The sequence below is a fragment of the Limanda limanda genome, chromosome 10 (assembly GCF_963576545.1).
Source record: "Limanda limanda chromosome 10, fLimLim1.1, whole genome shotgun sequence".
Taxonomy (NCBI): Eukaryota; Metazoa; Chordata; class Actinopteri; order Pleuronectiformes; family Pleuronectidae; genus Limanda; species Limanda limanda.
Window position 1 is genome coordinate 1,303,975 of NC_083645.1, and position 20,419 is coordinate 1,324,393.

Here is a 20,419-nt window from a genome sequence, read left to right on the forward strand (position 1 = left end):
GGATGATGTTTATTTTTAGTTACATTTCACAACTATCATTAAATAAAAGGCTTTTGTTAAATATAAAATACATAAATAAACCTCGAACTCCTGAGTGGCCGCTCGACTTATCTGTGATCTCTGAATCATCTACTCAGCCTTGCGAGGAAGGTTAATCGATCGCGGAGCTGCAGGATCGATCATCGGGACACAGGGGTCTGTTTTTCAGCCACAATGGTTTTCAACCGGTTCTTACTGAGAGCTGCTCTCGACAGCAGAGGTGAGTGGATATAATAATCATGTCTGCATGGTTGCATTTTCCCTAAGAGTGTGTGTTCTATCTCACTGTTCACTCCGCCGACGTCGTTGTTGTTATTTCTAAGCCTGACCTTAGCTTAGCATTCCTGTAGCATTGCAGTCAAACAGGCCACTTTGCTCCTCAGAGTTGTGAATAACTCGTACCCATTGTGATTTTATATGGAAGAACAGTCAGGCCAATCACATGGGTTCACAGTGGTTCATTCATATCACGTCTTACTGATGTATTATGATGTTCCCCTTCATGGCTGTTTCATGTTCTGACTACATATTAAACGTGGGTGATATTGTCAAAAAACTATAACTTAGACTGATTTTTACTCCTGAGTGAAGATTGTAGTTAGATGAATTATGTGTTACCCGTCCTCACTGTGCTTGCACAATGCATAAATATTATATTGATATGTCTATATTGAAGCTTTACTATTTTTCTATTGGTAAAAATGTTATGGTGATAATTATTGATACGGTTTTATTGCCCATCACTATCCCATATACATAGACTATGTATATTTTCATTAGAGTCTCTGTGATATTCATGCTGTTGTGGTGTTCTTTTTCAGTTGGATGCAGGTCAATGTTCACAGGCAGCAGGCCGGACACTGTCAACCCCAACTGGCTGCGAGTTGGACTTGCCATTGGAAGTTCGGTTTTCCTTTGGGGCCTGGTAAATGATAACATATATTCGCCTATGCACCCTATATACTAATTCCAGGAATCTCTGTTTGTCTGTATCTGAAACACTTATCTCAAGAACCATTTATCTTAATAACACTTGGCATGTGTATTTTTAGTGGCCTGAGGAAGTGCAGTAAGCTATTTTAGAGTGATTTGGATATGCGATACGTTGAAGCGAACAGCGCTTAAAAGCAGACCCATCAACAGTAGCGATGTGGTCGATCAATCCAACAATGGGTGCGCTTATGACAACTGATTCCGATTCTTTCGGAAGTTTCACTGAACTGTGAATAAACATGTGAACAGCCCTTTGTGCTGCAGTGGTGGTTTCAGGGTTCTGTGGATTTAATTCAGTCACTTTCACACTTTCTGAACCAAAGCTGCAACCAGCATTGCAACAGATCCGGCACCGCAATGTACTAGACATATTAATTGCAGAGCTCAATGCATTATGTTTTCCAGGGTTCCTCTCAGTCTAGTCTGTTCAAACATCAAACATGCCATAATTTACCTATACATACCTAATAACTATACTTTTTCGTTAATACATTTTTTCCTGAATCAAACTACATACAAGGCATGGTTTAGCACCCACTGTCTCTCAGAGCGTCTAGCATTAACTCACCCAGGAGAGGGCAGAAATTAACAGCAATCTTTAATCATTTGAAATCTGTCTTTCAAACTGTTGAAGGATACAGTACCTGATCAGAGAATACTGGGCCTCAAATTCAAAAGAATAGCTGTGACAATTTATTAGGTTCACTCAGATGCAGTAAAATAGAACACACCTGCAATACATCCTCCTTTCATCATGATTAGAGTGTTTAGTTTTTTAATGAATCCGTTTGAAAGAAGTTTATAGACATTTTAAGGAGGAGGGTGCAGTTTGTGTAGCTGTTGAACTGCACTAGGTTATACTGAGATGTGTTCCTAATATATTGACCATCCCATTCATATGACTCAAGGATGACAAAATATTAATACCCTTTTTTTATAATCATGGGAATTATTATTATTATTGAATAGTGTGCAGATAATCAGGGGTTTTTCGTTTATCAAGTTGTTCTGAGCTGCACTGATAGAATAAGAGTCAGATCATCGACACTGTCCGGAATTCTGTCACAATAAAACAATCTTTGAACTCAAATTAAGATGTTATAGTTAGGATGTATTAAGTTGGTGTGATAAACTTCCCCTCTGTTGGTTAGAGGCTCTGTTTAAAAACCACGGTGTAGACATTTAAAGTCTTGAACATCAAAACCAATCAACTCAACATTAAATATCTGCTGCTTTTTAGATACTTTATGGAAACCAAAGATAATACAGAAACTTAAAACACAGGGCAAGAAAATCACTTAAGAATTATGGAGGTAAAAAGTAATCTGATTGGCCAGGAGCTGGGGTGTTGACAGTTTTCGGTCTGATCCTCTGCTAATAAGCACTGGAGCAAGTTAGGTGTGGAGGCTTCAAATGATCCTGAGAGAGTTTTGTAGCTGTAGCTCATTTTCTGGGGAATCTATGCTTTGACCAGAGGCAGCCATCCTTGCAACAACGTAATCCAAAATTTGCAATGACGAAGCAAAGATGTAATCGTTACATCGATGTGGACCCCAGCCAAGAACAGCTTGACCTATCAACACTGCAATCAACACTGCATTTGTTTTTGCCTGTGTCCTCAACAATTCACACATGAAGTTTGAATCAATCAGTGAGACAAGAGACAAAAGGACAGAGGCAGATTCCTCCATTTAGTCCTTTTGAAATCTGCAACCACACTGAAGACAAACACTTAGTAAGGTAGATCAGGAAGACAGTTAAGATTTTTTTGAATTGTGATGGTAATAGAAATAGAAATGATGTGTTGGAACCAGTTGGAACATTAAATTCCTTGTGGCATTGTCTTCTACCTGCAGCTCTTCAGGCAGCACAGCACAGACGTGCATGAGTACAAAGTTAGAAATGGACTGGAATAACCCAACATGCTGGTAGGTGAGTGCCTTTTTATCTTGATCATAATACATTTATACGGCATAAATAATGCTTCTAGTTCATTTTTCATTCTTTAATCTGATGCATATATTGACAAATAGTATTATTCAAATTATGTCTTCCAGTATGAAAAGACAGTCTTTGGTGTATAAATGGATGAAGAAATAAAACGTGATGTTGTTTTTTTCCTGTGCAGGGGCTCGTCGCGTCCTCTGGGATTCACCCGTTTCTCCACTTGTTTCTTTTTCCACTGCTCCTGATTCCTGTGTTCTCTGTAAAATAAAGATATATTATTTCAAATGAGATAGGAAGCTTGATCATTATGTTCACACAAACCAACAGTTGCTGGTATGTTACAAGTGATATGTATTATAAATGTCTGAGATACTTATGTTCCAATTGTTTTTTTCAAGTGTGGCTTGAATCAAATGTTATAGCTTTTGAAATATCACTTATCCTGCTGGAATATCGCATATCCTGCTGGAATATCACATATCACTTCTGGTACAATTTGAACTGAACAGAGCTTATTGGCAGTTTGGGTTATAATTGTACATATTGATTCTGCTGTACACGTTGCTGCTGATTATTTTCTGGTCATTTGCACACAGTATCCACTCCATAAGGCCTATACCTTTAAATGTCTATATTTTGTGCATCAGTATGTTTACAAAGAATCTCAAAACCTTTCGGAACATTCTACTAACTACAGGAACTACACTTTCAGAATACACAAACAAACATGTCAGCACCAAAGCCTAATTTACAGGGTTCAACCATGGGTTCATCTCAAAGATGGTGACCCTATGCTTCAAACGTTTGGAACAACAAGGCTAACTCTGTTGTCATTGTTGAACACTGACAATATTTTGGTTTTAAAAAATGCAGTTGGTGAAGTCGAACACATCTGTATATGTAAAGAACGTATTTAATGAAGCCGAGGATATCTTTATATTGTCAGAATATAATATATACATATAGGTTACAGTTAGATTACTGCAGATTAATATATGTATTAAGCTGCTCATAATTTATCTGGGTTTGTTGAGACAGTGTAGAAGACAATAAATAAATTTAAATAGACAGCTTCGTCTTCGTTTTTGTCCTCAAGTTAAGACTATGGACATTTGTCTCAAGGGGAAAAATCACAGATTTTTCACATAAATAATGTAGCATTAAATGTGAGTATCTTTTTTCTACTTCTTTCTACAGAACCTGCTTTAATGTCACATCTGATGGAGGTAGACAAACAAGACACATGGCCTCTTTATAGGCTCAATGCCACACTTGTTGTTTCAACCCCACCCTGTCACTAAAGTTGCTCTCCTCTGAGAAACCAACCATTGCTAAAATTGTTACTGGTGCACACACAGGGGACGTCCAATTGTCTATTTTGCTTATGGTTCCTAAATGAATGAAATGAGCCACATCTATTTCTGTGGCAGCCATAATAAAAGCTGTTTAATTCTCTATATGGAAAGAAGCGTAAAGGCTGCCTATTATATATCCTTAGGAATCGTGGAAAGAGGAATAGGACAAATTATACAATCCTTACTGAAAGTATTGGCGAAACGGCCCTAACACAATTATGTTCAGGCAGCAACATTTAAAGCGACACAATGAGTTGCACCAGAACTCTGCCTGCTGGACCAGCCCTCACCTGAAGGATTTGTTGTTGTTGTGAACACGTCTGTGCAGAGATCCCCTCATTGCGTTGTGCATGTGTGAAAGGCAAACCCCAGACCAGGGGCAACCTGGGCCAATAATTCAGCCCGGGAAATTGACTTCTTTCCAGGACACCCTTTTCACACAAAGCACCAGACCTCTAATTGTGTAGGCCTACCCTATTTATTGATGTGAAGGTTACCAGACGGTTACACTTTTCTAGTCTTGATGACCACTCAAATCGCTTTACAGTACAGTTTTACATTCACCCATTCACACACACATTAATGTGCATTTTAACACACACACACACACACAGTAACTCACTGCTCTCATCTTTTCAATGACATTATTAACAAGTGCCATAAGAATCTCCTTCTGTGTTGCCACAACCAAAACAGTGATGATATGATATTTCAAGTGCTTTTACTTTGGAATTCTACGTCAGAATGTCCTGATATTGTGAGAGTGAGAGTGAGTGTGAAAAAAGGTAGTTTCTCAATGACCTTTCTGATATTTTTTCACCAAAAAGACCATCAGGCCACTAGGATATGTGTCCTGATGTGCAGTGCACCACTGGTCAGGACCCAATTCTCAGGAGACCTTCAGCAGGACATGTTTAAAAATGGCTCACGTCTAACAAATGTACTTTACCCTTGTCTATTCCAGGGTGTTAACCACTCATACATGCTATGTTGCTGCTGCCCTGTGGCATTAACTACCCTCCATACCCACGGCACGGCGGTAGTCTAAATATACTGACCCAGATAGGGCCGGTGTGGTGCTAGCCCTCCTCTTCCTCTGACGTGTCTGAACACACACACCGCAGCTCTTCCTCCAGCCCGAGCTGAAGCTGCAGTTCTCTCCCCGGCTCTGAGCGGATCAACCATGTTTTCCTGCAGAGTGGCCTGGCAGAGGTGCGGACCTTTAGCCCGCCGAGCAGCTTACAGGCTGCCGGGGGATGGTGAGTTTCACCCGGGGCATCCACACACACCACACACACTCACACGGATGAATGTGTTTTTTCCATTAGCTCTGGAGTGTAACGTGTTCTCTCTTCTCTTTGTCATCTGCCCCCTTCTGGCTGGGACCCGGGGAATAGTACACCGTGTCCTCATGACAAAGACGCATCCCTGAAACACAATGACAAGGGCTGCATTTTATTTTACATCAAGGTCATGTTTGATTTTGGACAGTTTTGGTTTAAATGCGTTTGTGGGGCATTTGTCACTTAATGTTAAATATATGTACATGCTGTGTATTTGTAGAGCGAACACAGCGAAGTGTGTGTGTAGCGTTTTGAGTGTTTCATGATGACATAACAAACCCTTGTATGTCCTCTGTAGCACTGGTTTTGTCCTCGCTTTATATAATGTGTGCTACAGTTGCACAGCTACAGTTCAAACCTGTGTGAACTCCTCCACACTGAGGGGACAGGTACAGGACATGTCAGTCTCTTCTTCGGGACGTGGTTGTCTTCTATATGTCCTTGATGGGGAACAGAAATGCATTGCGTGTGTACACGTGTGTGACCTTCGTAAGTCTGTGGGTCGCGTGGAGACATGGTTGCCGCTGTCAGTCACGTGGTGTTTGCCTGTGAGCAGGCTCCAAAAGAGCCGTGGCACGACCTAGTGTTTCTAAGGTTGTTGTGAGCGTGCGCCACCAGCCGGTGGGTGGTGGCAGCTGCTTTTGCTGCTGACTTAACAGAAGCAGGAACAATGAGTGGAAACTGCTGTCAATGACTAAGATTAAAGGTCCACTAATTAGAGAATCAGTTTTCTGGAGCTTTCAGCTGTGGAATTGGTAAGTTGTCCTTGAGTCCTGCACCCAAAAGGTCACCATTGTGGTTGGCTAACACTTTAGAGTTCTCCCTCTGAATAGCCACATTTATGATGAGCCAAGAGCTGACGAGGATTTCATATCCCCCCTTTCTCTGCCTAGTGCCCTGTCCCATTTGCTCTCCCTTAGCCCCTACCCCTTGATATGACGTGTGTCCACCTCCTAGTGGAGCCACCAATGTCATTAGTGACAAACAATATCAGCTACAAACCGTTATCAACCAACCTTATAACAGTGACACAACTGACACCTGCAGGACAGATGGGGCAGATTGATTAATTGATCAATACAGTCAGCATGGTTACATCGGCAATTTCAATGTAACATTAGTTCTGTCCAAGGAAACATCTGCCTCGCACTGAAAACATGAGCAGGGAAGTTGTATTCAGACGACTTATCACAGACACGAGAGTAATGAATGTTACCCGTTACTCTTTCAGACAGTTTTGACGGCATGAATAGCAATTTTCCTGAAATGCTTTTTCCAGAGATTCAATGATGTTTTCACTGGCTTCTGGATTGAACTAAGATATTCCACTGATTTATTTCATGGTTATTTTGCAAGATTTCATACTTGCATTTATCAGCAATTTTACCCGCAGCAGTCCACATGTTGTTTTGCTTCATCCGTATGTAAAACATTCAGGAGTTTCCATGTGCCCCTTTGTTTCTAGGGTGGTCCAGAAAACTCTATGGTTAAAGGGTGACAAGGGCTAGATGGCCACTACAACTACATCACATAGAGAATTGGGACAACAAGGCCCTTTCACAGCCCCAAAACAAAGGGGTAGGGCCAAGTGGCAGGGCTAAGGGGTGAATTGAGACAGGGCCATGCTGTGACTGCTGCTGCTTTTTCTTTCACTTCCTGACAAATAGCCCAAGCCTAAAAGAGATGTAGGCACATGCCCATTGTCTTGCTGCCAGTCACTACAGGGCACCTCCTTAACAGATTACATCACAGTAAAATCCACTCCTATCCCATAGAGACACCCACATACTGGACAGCAGACCCAGAGGTTGTATCCCTGCCCCTCTGCAGTGGTCCCACTTAACCAGAAGAGGGTATCATGGTTTAATCCTGTGACATGTTGACCTGCATCCCCTTCACTGGTGCTGGCTGAGTGTTCTACACCTTATCCTCTTAACTCCTGCCTTCAGCCCTGAGCTGATTATCCAGTATAAATATCTGTGATGGAATTAGTGTCAGATGCCTGGACTCTGGATATGTTCCTGACAATATGAGGAAGTTAATACCCGCAATACTCCACAGTAACTCTCCAGTGGCCTAAATTGTACACTTGTTAAACTACTAATTAGTTTTACAGGGTTTGCTGGAGGCATTGAGGACAGGATAAGTCAAAGTGTTTACTACTTTGAGGTTATTAAATAATTTTTGCTGTATGAGTTTTGAAGCCTTAAACTTGTATTTACACATTTTAAGTGATGATATAAGTCAAACTGAATTGCCAGTCTTACTCCAGTATTGTTTGGTTTACAAACGGAAGCGTTCAGTTTTTATCCTTGAGTTCACGTTACATTTCTCTCTGGTCCACCAGGTCTATAGTGTTTTATTCTGACAGCCAGGTTTGCAAACACTTTGTTGAAACCTGTTGATGTCATGAGTGTTGGCAGAAAACACAACTTGCTTACCTGCTTTTTTTTGGGGCCAACATTCCATCATAGATGGAAATCATGAGCCAATCTAAATCATGGGTACCTAGTCTAATTGTATCGAATGTGACGTCTGCTCAAGAATGAGTTGACTGGAATTTTCTTTCCTTCACTTTTTGCACCTGAAATGACAGTATTGGATTCACCAAACCTTTCTGCAGGGATTAAGCTCATTCAATTAGGACAAACCCAACTGTACCCTTTGGTTTCAAGGGTGTTGAGCAGGGAGCATCACCCTGCAGGTTTCAAACAAGTGTTGACAGGCATATTTTTAGCAATCTAAATCAAATGCGATAAATCCAATAAGAGTAAGAGGCAGCGTGGGCCAGTTGCATGCTCAGGGAGCGTTGAGACTGAGAGAGCTGATGGGCCTGTGCGGCACATTTTATTTAATTTAGTCAGTTGATGGTTGTACCGTCCTGAGGTTGTGAGACCAGGATAAGGGAACACATTACACCAGTTCCAAGTCTCTGCACTGTCCACCTGTCTGATTCCCAGATTTTAACATCCATTTATTAGTTTATAAAACTCTCAGTAGTCTTACTCCAACTCCTATCCCTTTATCCTTCTGTATTTTATCCTGTGAACCACCTACTGTCATCAGGTTAACTCAAGACCTACCTTTTTTTGTATATCCTTAAATTTAATTTTTTCTGGACACCTGACGTTTCTGTTTTTTACTCTCCTAAACACATCTCTTTGAGTATTTTATATTTTTTCTTCATTCTACACACAATCTTTTGTTTTTGCTGTTACATATTTTATGATACAAACTTTTATTAGTTGATTTTTTCTATCCTACCTGTTGTTTTTTCATTGTAATTGTCATATATGATGGTGTTTCATTTAATTTCTTTGGGTCCTTTAATTATAACTGAGACTTTGATACTTTTGGAGGATGAAGTTAAAACACATGCTAAATTCTAGATCTTTTGAGTCATCAAGTAATCAGGTTTGAGAAGGATGTAACATATGAACTTTTTTCTTTTTCTATACCCATTTCAGTTGTGCAGCGGCGGCCTATGTCGTCACTTCCTGGCGGCTCCGGGGAGAACATACTCTACGCCGCACTGTGCGGTGGAGCCTTTGTCGCTTCTGTGTCATATGTAAGTTGTATTTGATGATAACATACACTTAATAAGGCCTTCAACAAAGCATTAACCTGATATTTTAGTCTCATTGCTGAAAGGTTTCAGACTTTATTTTGCCTCAGATGGTTTCCGACTTTTCCTCTGTCCACAGACTTACATGACCATAACCGGCGACCATGATAGGTACAACAGTAATGTTGCCGAAATCAAAGCCAGGCCCAAGACAGAGTGGGCACCTAAACCATGGCCACCAAAGAGTAAGTATCCTTCACCTGCTACTTGGAACTCCTTTACCATAAAACAGGTGGCTATCACCAGCAGATCCCTCAAGTGATCGTAAAGCATGAGCAAAGTAATCTGATACGTCTGTGTTCTCTTGTTGTTGTTATTTAGGTTTTATTCAGGGCACCCACTTTAACTTAAAAGTATCCTCATTTGTTGGCGTCAAATGAGGATAAAAGGAAAAAAAAAACACGTTACGCTGACATACATTTGGTTACCTTTGACTTTATCTTAAATTAAAACAAATGTAGGGCTGAATAGTAAGCCAAAATTCAATTTAAACAAAAATTGTATATTGCAAAGTAGTATATTGGGACATACTTTTATCTTTTTATTTTAAAAAAGCTCCTGAAGTTTGGGTATTTCAACTGGTTCCAACTTCTATATAATCTTTTATAAACTGTAAGATAATGTACACTATTATAGTTAGTATAGCCAGTCCACTGACCAAATACTAGGTTTGTTTCTAATGAATAAAATCTTTCAAAAGATCTCACACATTTAACTTATTCTCTAAATACAATGTAGTATGTGTAAGTTATTTGAAAATGTGTTTAAGCTGCCTGAAAAAACCCAACCTATGTATGTTCTTCCACATTAAACTGAACATTTCATGACTGCTTAAAGTTCAATGTGTGACTGAGTGGCTGTAACTCATTGACCCTGACACTGGTGTTTGTGTTTACTTGCAGGTGCGGATGATGAAGAGGGTAAGTTATGACATCACAGATATTTTCTTAAATCCTCATCACTGCCTGATATCACTCACTGAAATGTTTGACGTGGTTTCAATGAAATGACAGCATGGGCTTGAACTTTGGATTCTTAATTGAGTTTGAATGAGCACGAAGAAATTATCTCATGAATCAGCCATGGTTCCAAAATGACAGCCAACAGTGGGAAAGAAACTTAACAAATTACTAAAAGTAGATCAGTGATGCCCTGTGGATCACAGCTTCTGTGTTTTAAAGGGGACATATTATGCCCATTTTACCACAAGTTGATATGGTTCCTTTGGGTCTTAATGAAATGTCTGTAACATATTTTGGTCAAAATACCACAAGGATCATTTAAAACGGCACCCTTTTTACCCTGTCTAAAACAGCCCTCCTTAGATTGACCTGTTTAGAGTGTAAGTCCATAACTTTCCATAGTCAAATTCATCCTTGTCCTCTGGTCGTGGGTTTTATCTGCAGCAGTGTTTAGGAACTTGCATGTCTGAACACACTTTGAAATCCTCCTCCATTGCTTGATTACACTTACACTGTTAACTTTGACAAACTTGTCATCCTTTGTGAACAGAGTCTCTACTGATTTGACTGTGCTGACCAAAAGGCTTGGTCCCTGAACCAATCCCCTCGTTTGACACCACTCAGTCCCTCATCTCTCTACCTCTCACTCTTTTCCTTATACCTCTTGGTTCAATTGGATTTGTCTCAACAAACTTGGAATGTGAAGGCCCTGTGCTCCAGGTCAAACTACTGACTTGTTACAATTGCCTTATATCTAAAGGCCAGTTTGTGTTTTCGGCTTGCAGTCAGATGAATAGAAATTCCGCTTATTATACAATTAGACATGTTCCACAGATGTTACTACAAAGCTCCTGACACATGAATGGAATTTACATCATGTGCATCTCTGTGGAGGTGGACACTATGCATTTGGCCTCTAGACTTTTTCTCATAGAACACTCACCATTAACATCAAGTGTATCTCTCCAGCAGCTTCTATCCATTTTTCCCATTCATTTACACAGTCTCTGTGTTTGAATTTAGATTGACGGTGACATTGTGTAAATTGAACCTAAATTTAATAAAGTTAAATTTCTTCTTCCCTTTCTCTAACTTTGTGTCTTTACTCTTTTCAGTGTAATGCTAAAGCTAAGGTCCTCTGTGGCCGCAAAGGATATTCATCATAGAACTGGAATCTTTGGATCAAAATCCCTCTCTCCTCCTTTCCTCTTCTCCTGTACTCCTAAGAATCAAAGAGTCTTCTACTCGGCCTAAAACCTCTGGACAGTACTGTGAAGGATATTGATTCTACACTTGTTTTACCTCACGCTGCTAAATGAAATCTGAAGAAAATACGTGGACTGGACAGAAATATCCACAAACAATGGACTATATTACTGTTAACTTCATGCAGATTTTCAATGTTAACTAAATCTTTCTTTCTGTGGGACACTGGTCAGTTGATCACTGCTAACACATTAGGATCCACTGCTGTGAGTGATAGTGTTTCACTAGATTGAATCCAAAGTAAGCTAACTTTATTTATGTGGCGGTTGTGATATAAAATCATATTGTTTTTATATTAGCTAATCTTTTACAGCAGCAGTACCTCTGGCTGTGAACAAAAAAATAAAATGACATTGAGATTCCTTGGCCCTTGTGTAGAGCTTAACAGTGCTTCCGAAAGTAAAAATCCCATACATTTTCTGAATGGAGCAATAATATATTTAACCATCCAATGAAGACTGGCCACAAGCTACAAATGTATGAAATGATCTTGTATGCACCTGTGGAAGTCACAAGTCCATATGATATTAACTGTGCTTTAAGGATAACCTTTTACCTTTTTTTGTTGGCGAGGTCAAAAAGTACTACACTACCCACAATACCAATTGATTACCACAGTGATCAGGATTTCTGTCACTCAAGAAAATGAATGGGAAACCTGCTTCCTTAAACAAGTGGGTGGTCTCTGATGCCTTCAAGTGTGTCAGGGATATTTACACAATGTCAGGTGACCGCCAGATGGATGGGCATCACTTTCTGATTCTTGGTCAGTTTCCTTACTTTGGCAACTATGGTAGCAACAGTTTATTTAGCCTTGTCAACAACCAACAACCTTTTCTTCCCCATAGCCCTTTCGGTATTGTTGCCTTGTCGTACCGGCTGATGGTAAAAATATGTCAACTAATGTCCGTAACATAAACCTATAGACACCATTGTTACCTTGTCAAGGAGACTATTGAAGAGCACTGGAGTTAAATGGAAACTCACAGTGGAGCACATACACCTAGGTCCAACATCCCCTCTACATTGTAACTCAGCAGAGCTCTAGTGTGTAAGTCCTTACATTCAGCCCATTTTTAATAAAATCTCACAAGCCAACGTGAAGGTTATTATCACTCACAGCAGTCGACGCTCAGGTGTTTAGCAGCAGAGTCGAAGTGGATTTCTGGATGTGTCTCACAACACTTTTTTGTGTTGATGGTTAATTTTGGAACAAATTGTGACGGGATCTGAGTTAAAAATTAAAATGCACAACCTATCACGGCTGTTTCAGTGTCTGTTTGACTGTCAGACTCACTTTCACAGTTCCAGATAAATCATAGCTTGCTAATTGGATGGTAAGAACCAGATTCAACTTCCCCCCCTCTGCCCTACACCTCAACCCCCCACTCCTCTCCTAGCCCTTCCTCCTCCCCAAACCCCCCTTATGTCTGTTGTGCTTTTTCCTGTCTTTCAGTTTGCATGCGTGTTGTGTGGTGATTTTGTATTTCTAGATGAAGCATTCACTGACATGGTGGTAAGGTTCGAGTGGCATGTAAAAAGAAGAGAGTTAATGACTGCTGGTAGTTATGTTTCCATCCAACTGTCCTCCTGCTGCTCATATGGACAGTGTTTCATATTGTCTCCAGTCTAACATGACAACTAAAGGATATCTCATCAGAGAATTGCATGCATTAATCAACCAGTGAATCCTACAGAGACGTGGGACATCATTAGGTGGACGTGGACATGTAATGTAACAAAATGCATCATGTCCTCTACTTTCTCAGGCTGTTCTTAAAAAATGAGTTTGGATTAGATTCAACATGTAGCTTCTTAATTCCCACATTATACAGTAGCCTGATGCCAGACAGAGGTGTGAATGTTACCATCAGGCTGTAGTTTTATCAAGGTATCAAACTGCCATTTTTCAAAATTCTTCCACTTGTAGCTTATAAGATTATTCAGTGTAATGATTATCTGTTATAGTATTATCTGGTCATTAACAAGAAAGTGGAACATGTGATCGATTCAGGCAACATTTCAAATTGGTTTTAAGTTGATTGAGTTTCAGATCAAATATAGCATATGAATCTGTGTTTTTATAAGAATTACACATTTTACCATTTTGTAGTGTAACACCTTGGATGGAAATTCAGCTACTGATAATGTATAAATATTTTTTACTTACGTTGCTTTTGAATATATTCAAGAAGTCTTAAACCTTAAAATATTGATGCTTTGCTTTATTTTTCATTTAACTGCTTTAGATGCATCTGTAAAATGCACACATTGGCTGCACCATTGATACATACTAGGTTGGGTGGCTGCAGAGCTGTAGAGGGAACTTCAAGACTGTTGTCTGCTCACTATTGCAGATGGTACAATGTGTCTGGTCGGCTAATACTCTTGTGGTCATTGTGTTCCAGGTGGAGAGGAGGAAGAGGAGGCGGCAGAAGAGGCAGCAGAAGAAGATGCAGTGGCTGTGGCTGTAGAAGAAGAGGCCGAGCTCGGGGAAACGGAGGACGCTCCAGCTGCTGAGAGTGAGGCTGAAACCTTTGTGGAGGAAGTCGCAGAGGTAGTCGCTGAAGCTGCTGAAGTGGTCGCTGAGGTGGCGGAGGATGTTGCAGAGGCTGCGAAGGAGGTGGAGAGTGTCGCCGAAGAAATAGCCCAAGTAGCTGAAAGTATTGAGGAGGCCGCCCAAGCTGTTGCAGAACCCGCCATCGCTGCCGAGGAGCCAGAAAGCAATGGTACGACTTCTTCATCTGAGGAGGAGGCAGCTACCTCTTAAGTCTGACATAGTACAGATTCATGACAAGGAGATACGCACACTACCAGATAAACACTTAACTCTAAACCACTAAGCAAAGAGCCCCTGACAGATCTTTTCCCTCTAACAACACTGAGAACAATACAACTAGTTACTTGCAGTCACTGGCATTAGAACCACTAGAGGTTAGCTGCTACTCCTCAGGTGCCTGGGATCACCTCTTATCCTATGTTGTCCTTAAATGTATATTTTCTCATTTATTTATTGAAGTGGGTGTGAAGGGCAGCACTGTGCAAATCTTTTCTTCAGGGAACTCAAGATGGCTTCAGATTTTTCTGGTGTGGAGCATAGATCACGGTGTATGATGTCTATATTTGTTCCACTTATTATTTGGCCTCGAGATCATTTTCTCAGCCGGGCCCGTGATTTACAGCTGCACACCACAGTAACACATTTCCACTGAAACATATCGAAAGTGGCAGTTAGGTCTTTATGCAATGCTCATTTGCAGTTATGGGTGAAATAAATGTGATCACTACATCAAGAATATTACTTGTAACTTAAAAACCTGCTTATTCCTCTGAGACTACCTTATTTCAGGTTACATCAAACACAATGACAATAACAAGCAGGAAATCCCCTCAAATGTGACATCGTCAGTATCATTTTGTTCGGAGGTTTTATGATATTGGATAAAACGCTGTGTCTTTGATATAAACCTCTGTAATGCTGTACAACTTTGCCAGGTACCACAGAGCAGGTACACATCTGTTTAGTGTTGTGCAGTTGGGTACATCGAACGGTAAAAGTAGATGGCTTTGTACAAACTCTGTAACCGCTACAGTGTTGCTGTTTTTTTTTTGTCGTAAGTGTAATGTAAGAATGTCGGAGAATTCATATGATCAGAGAAGCTGCTAAAAATCTCATCAATGAGGAAAGTTATTGAAACTATATGTGATCATATTTTTATTTTGCTTATAACTGGAGAAGGAGCACTGTGAAGAGTTAACGGTAATACATCGAGCCATACAATAAAGCTTTTCTCAAACTGGAAAGATATACTGCCGTCTGTAATTTGTCTGACTTGATCTTTTTTTACATTATCTTGTTAGTAAGGACACTGTTCCTTTCATTCCGTCAAAACAAAGTTCCGGTCCCTTCTTTTCACCACAGCAGCAACAATAAAACACAAGAGAACCAGGCTCTGCTCATTGTCAGTATTTTAGTAGCTAAGTGAGAGCTGGTGATGAGGATCATGGTCGGTCTTAATGTTTGCAACATGTTATTAGCTGTTTGATTATGTAGCCAGGCTAAAGACTTGTTATTTACCGTTACTACTAACATAGAGTAACACATGGAGTCATTGCGTAGCATACATGGCAAAACAAAACGGTGTGTGTTTGCGCAGTGTCAAGTTGCAGGCAAGCGGCTGAGGTACTTTCTAAGGGTGTCCAAATCTATCAGTTTGTTGGTGGAAAAAAGGTTGTTGCACCATGCGCACGGTTCAAAAAGTTGGGTGTGTTTGGGGCTTTACATGCAATAAACAAATCCGAGTGGCACCTCCCTTTCTCTTACGAAGAAAGATGAGTTATTTTAAGACCATGGAAAAGTATATATTTTTTAGAGTGCTGAGTTATTAGACATTTAGGCTTGACTTTTTTCCTACAATAATAGAAATTACTTGCTTTACTATCTTGCACCGCATGTTGTAATTTAATTATTAACTTAGAATTAACTGAGGCTCTCCTTTGCATTTTCCTATCCACACTTTCTGCATGTCACTTTCCTGCACAGATCCGACGCAGTGGGTTTTGCTGATATATTGGGCGATTTGTACTTTCTTACTGATACTATGAATATAAAAAATGCTGTATAATTTTACTAGAAATTCCAGTGCTGAAATGGCAAAGATCATTGCATATAGAGAAAAAATATTAAATTATTATTTAACTGTCCAAATCATCCATACTGTATCCTAAACACATCTTCACGGTCAAATGTATGATGACTTTTTTTTTCGTTAATCGCATTGTTTTTACAAACTATAAGCTGTATTGGACGCTTTAGCACTTTCCTCAGAATAATTCATCTATTTAGTTTCAAAAGTTTCTAAACTTCACCTATTATTAATACATGTGATGCTTTTGTCCGCTTACCATTTCTGTGGCAACCTTTTCATACATTAGTCTGCCAGTACTCTACCTTATGGCACTGTTGGGGCCCTGCTAACTATTACACCTTTCCTGGCAACACTTTTGTTTCTCATCAACTCTCTTCTGGGGTTTGACCTTGCACCTGCATGTGCTCAAAATGTCCCAAAACACCTGGTCACACAATTATTAGGGTTTCACAAGTTGCCCTGGCCAAGTACCTCAAGTTGTGTGCGCTAAATTTGGGATGGCTGGATTTTTTTGTTACAGTGCTGCCGGTAGCTGCCTCTGTTGAAGAGTTAATGACGACGACTCAAGTAAAGGACGAGTTGGTACCTGCAGAAGAAGCTCCTGCACAAGTGGAAGTTATACCTGCAGAAGAAGCAGCTGCACCAGTGGAAGTTAAATCTGTGCTTGAAGAGGCCCCTGCACCAGTAGAAGTTGCACCCGCAGAAGAAGCGGCTGAACCAACAGAAGCACCAGTTGTTGAGGAGGCTCCTGCACCAGTTGTTGAGGAGGCTCCTGCACCAGTTGAGGTCATAGCTCCAGAAGAGATGCCTGCACCAGTTGTTGAGGAGTCTCCTGCACCAGTTGAGATGTTAACTCTAGAAGAGGCGCCTGCACTAGTTGTTGAGGAGGCTCCTGCATCAGTTGAGGTCATGGCTCTAGAAGAGATGCCTGCACCAGTTGTTGAGGAGGCCCCTGCACCTGTGGAGGCTGCACCTGTTGTTGAAGAGGCCCCTGTTCCAGTTGAGGTCATAACTCTAGAAGAGGCACCAGTTATTGAGGAGGCCCCTGCACCTGTGGAGGTTGAACCAGTTGTAGAAATCTCTGCACCAGTAGATGAACCAGTAGAAGAGACCTTGGCACCACTTGTGGAGGCTCCTGCACCAGTTGAAGAAGAGGCTGGACCAGTAGAAGCTACACCAGTGGCGCAAGAGGCATCAGCTCCAGTAGAACCTGAAGTTTCCTCAGCTCTAGCTGAAGAACCAGTCACTGCTCCAGCTGTAGAAGAGGTTGCAGTAGCCGTCCCTGCAGAAGTAGCCAGTGCTGTGGTGGAGGAAGCAGCGGCAGCCCCTGTTGAGTCCCCGGCAGAAGAGCCTCAGAGAGAGTACATTGTTGTTGTTCTGGAAGGAACACCAAATGCAGAGAAGAGGCCTAGGGTGCTCGGAGTGGGGCCGATGAGTGGTAGAATCATCCCAGTGCCAGATGATGACGACCTCCCTGCTTCTGAGGTAACTTTGTCAGACTGATCACTTGGGCTCAATGAGAATGTTGATCAATACGTGTTGTGAATTTAGAAAATATTCAGCTCCCTTCACTTTCTCACAATTTATGTAATGACTAAATAGAAACAGAATTTTTTATATATTTTTGCAAAAGTATAGATATATGTTGTCATAACTATTCAGACACTTTATTTTTTGCCACTTGACATTTAGCAAAAATCTTATTTTAGTTTGTTATTATAGGCTATCAAGTGTAAATTGATGAGGAAAAATCAAGTTGGATTTTGGCATAGGGATGCAACATAACAAAATGTGAAATTTAAAAGGAAATTATAACTTCCACAATGTACTCTAAGTAACAAAACATAATTTGTACATCGTCCAGCCTTTCTTGTACAGTATAACAGAAATGGTTTATGTGACCAATTTTCACTATAGGGATACTTGAGCATAACTACGATATACTTGCTGTAAAGACATTTAATGAAATCCCCCTACAGCTACTCTAATGTGGATTTTTTAATTTTGTTACTCAGGGTAGGCGACGTCTTCTTAGGATGCAAATGCAGTAGTTCCAATTAAGGTACTGAGCCTTTGGTTATTTCTCCAATGGTAGAGACGGCTGTGAACATGATGTACCTTAACATTCCTCCCCCTCACTTCCTCACTGCAGATTCATATATGCACTAGGGATGTAGAAAACTATCTTGGATGTGTTTATAAAGACACTTTTTGTACAATCTTGTTCACATATGTTTTACTGTCCTCCATCACAGTAAACGGTTCCTGAAAGATTGAACGACCGTCTCGTACAGAAGATGAGGATGTGCCTTTCTCCAACATGTTCCTGTCCTTTTACCCTGACACCCAAGGACCTGTGCAGTTTCACTGCAAAGACACACTATAGACCATGTTTAGATCAATACTTTCTTTATGGAACTGTCATCCAACTATATTAGCAGCGATCCACATAGCCCATTACTGTGACACTCCACACTGACCTTTATGTCTTGACTCTATAGTCTCACAATGAACCCAGTCAGTGGTATAATACATCTCTTATGCATCATCCAGTAACCCTTCTTATTACTGTCTGTTTACAGACGTAACTGAGCCATTCAGTCTCCCTTTATTCTCACTGTTACAGTTTACTCCCTAAAAAATCAGTACAGTGGAAAACCCTAATACTGCACTCTGTTCATCCAATCACTGGCCCGCCACTGCAGTGTTACCTCTTCAAGTGAGTCACCAGCAATCATTACATGACCCGACCTCAGGTCTTCCCAATGCTTGTATTGGTGTGAAAATGAACAGATGGAAACACTTGTTTTATCTTTCATGATGAAATGCAAAAATGTGCATAGTAGTTGTGTTGTTACCTCAGTTTCCCTCAGTCTTTGAAATGACACTTCAGACCTCTTTTTTTCACTGCATAAAGTGAGTTTGTTCCTTCTTACTTGTAGATAATCTGATGACTATACAGTGAATGTGCAAATTTACATGAAGATTTAGCTCAGCAGCATGCTCCAGTTAGGAAAAGGCAGGAGAAAGTATAATTATCAAGCTTATGTGTAAGTTATTGCTTCTTTCCTTTTCTGAGTGTTGTTTTGCTGTGGCAGTCCGACCTATGTGGATGTCATTTCAAGGCCTGCAGCAAGAGTGAACAGTTATGAGTTATGATGTGCTAGTGTCACATGAAACGTGTGTTTGGGAAGTGTTGCAGTATGTCTGAAGAAAAGTCTCCGGTGTGATATGCTTTGAAAGCTCTGTCCTTGTTCTTTGATTTCCCATTTCACGTGCTCTCAGCTCTTACCTTGAATTTCTGGTTTTCTTAGTTTGGCATTCACAATGTTAAACTGATGTGAGAGGATTGAATATGATTGTTTGTGTATATTTAAAAAATTGAAATGAGTTTCAGAAAGTTCCTCTGCTTCTGTCATTAATGTTCACAGGCAGGTTTCTGTAGTGAGCTGTGAGTAGAAGCCTTCGACTAAACGTAGGGCAACATCTGTGTCTGTGAGACTTAACTGTTTTTCTTGTTTCACTAAATAAAAAGGGATTAAATATTTCATCTGTCAGTCATTTTTCCAGGAACACTTGAATCCACTTACTGTGATCATCTGTTGCTCTGATCATCTGTTGGGAAAAAAATACATTAAGATGTTTTATGTAGTGCTGGTTACTTAATCATGATCATTTAATACTAGACAGAGGATTTTGTATATAGACCAAAACTAGACCAAGATTAAAAATAAATAAAACAATGTTTTCTGTTGTCGACCAACTAACAGGCAAAAAGTGGATCTCACCTTGACATCATTGGGGGGGAAATGCAAAGAAAAATAATGAACACCATTCCAACATAGTCCTAGTTACTGTAGCTTTTTCCCTGTCAATATTGTCAGTCCCACCTCTTGCTCTGGCAAACCAGCTATCGCTGACATGAAACACAGCATTCCTTGTGCACCAGCAAGAGAATGTTACCACAGACTAAACCCAAAACAAGCGAAATACAGAGATTAACCTGTCACTGATGGTCTTCCTCAGCTTTAAATGGACCCCATGCCGCCTGGGGCTGAGGGGTAGAGTGGTCGTCCTCCAACCTGATGGTCGGTAGTTCGATCCCCAGTCTTCCCCATCTGCATGCTGAAGTGTCCTTGGGCAAGATGCTGAACCCTGATTTTGCCCTCATAGAACAACAAAAGTGTTGCTAATGCACTGTATGAGTGTGTGTGAGAATGGGTGAATGTAAAACTACTGT

At 40.5% G+C, this 20,419-nt stretch overlaps 2 protein-coding genes across 4 annotated transcripts; both read left to right on the forward strand.

Annotated features, from left to right (window-relative positions):
* The first annotated feature begins 151 nt into the window (after nucleotides 1-151).
* Nucleotides 152-3,267, forward strand: ndufc1 (NADH:ubiquinone oxidoreductase subunit C1). 2 transcript variants are annotated; one of them, XM_061079756.1, is made up of 4 exons: nucleotides 152-259; nucleotides 861-964; nucleotides 2,889-2,964; nucleotides 3,161-3,267. In XM_061079756.1, the coding sequence occupies exons 1-3, from the start codon at nucleotides 214-216 to the stop codon at nucleotides 2,946-2,948; spliced, it is 210 nt and encodes a 69-aa protein (XP_060935739.1). In that variant the 5' UTR covers nucleotides 152-213; the 3' UTR covers nucleotides 2,949-2,964; nucleotides 3,161-3,267. The 2 variants fall into 2 exon arrangements, with proteins under 2 accessions (XP_060935739.1, XP_060935740.1); XM_061079757.1 differs by having other exon boundaries at nucleotides 2,889-2,960.
* Nucleotides 3,268-5,444: 2,177 nt separating this feature from the next.
* On the forward strand, nucleotides 5,445-19,727 carry mgarpa (mitochondria localized glutamic acid rich protein a). 2 transcript variants are annotated; one of them, XM_061079436.1, is made up of 8 exons: nucleotides 5,445-5,593; nucleotides 9,145-9,245; nucleotides 9,382-9,487; nucleotides 10,205-10,222; nucleotides 13,939-14,259; nucleotides 16,700-17,664; nucleotides 18,195-18,241; nucleotides 18,435-19,727. In XM_061079436.1, the coding sequence occupies exons 1-7, from the start codon at nucleotides 5,518-5,520 to the stop codon at nucleotides 18,228-18,230; spliced, it is 1,623 nt and encodes a 540-aa protein (XP_060935419.1). In that variant the 5' UTR covers nucleotides 5,445-5,517; the 3' UTR covers nucleotides 18,231-18,241; nucleotides 18,435-19,727. The 2 variants fall into 2 exon arrangements, with proteins under 2 accessions (XP_060935419.1, XP_060935420.1); XM_061079437.1 differs by lacking the exon at nucleotides 18,195-18,241.
* The last annotated feature ends 692 nt before the right edge of the window (nucleotides 19,728-20,419 follow it).

Bases quoted from the DNA above. Each gene is read 5' to 3' on its own strand.
- mgarpa (XM_061079436.1), top strand. From the start codon at position 5,518: ATGTTTTCCTGCAGAGTGGCCTGGCAGAGGTGCGGACCTTTAGCCCGC. The intron at 9,246-9,381 runs GTAAGTTGTATT...CTCTGTCCACAG, and splicing joins TTGTCGCTTCTGTGTCATAT to ACTTACATGACCATAACCGG. The intron at 17,665-18,194 runs GTAACTTTGTCA...TTTGTTACTCAG, and splicing joins ACGACCTCCCTGCTTCTGAG to GGTAGGCGACGTCTTCTTAG.
- ndufc1 (XM_061079756.1), top strand. From the start codon at position 214: ATGGTTTTCAACCGGTTCTTACTGAGAGCTGCTCTCGACAGCAGAG. The intron at 260-860 runs GTGAGTGGATAT...GTTCTTTTTCAG, and splicing joins AGCTGCTCTCGACAGCAGAG to TTGGATGCAGGTCAATGTTC. The intron at 965-2,888 runs GTAAATGATAAC...TTCTACCTGCAG, and splicing joins CGGTTTTCCTTTGGGGCCTG to CTCTTCAGGCAGCACAGCAC.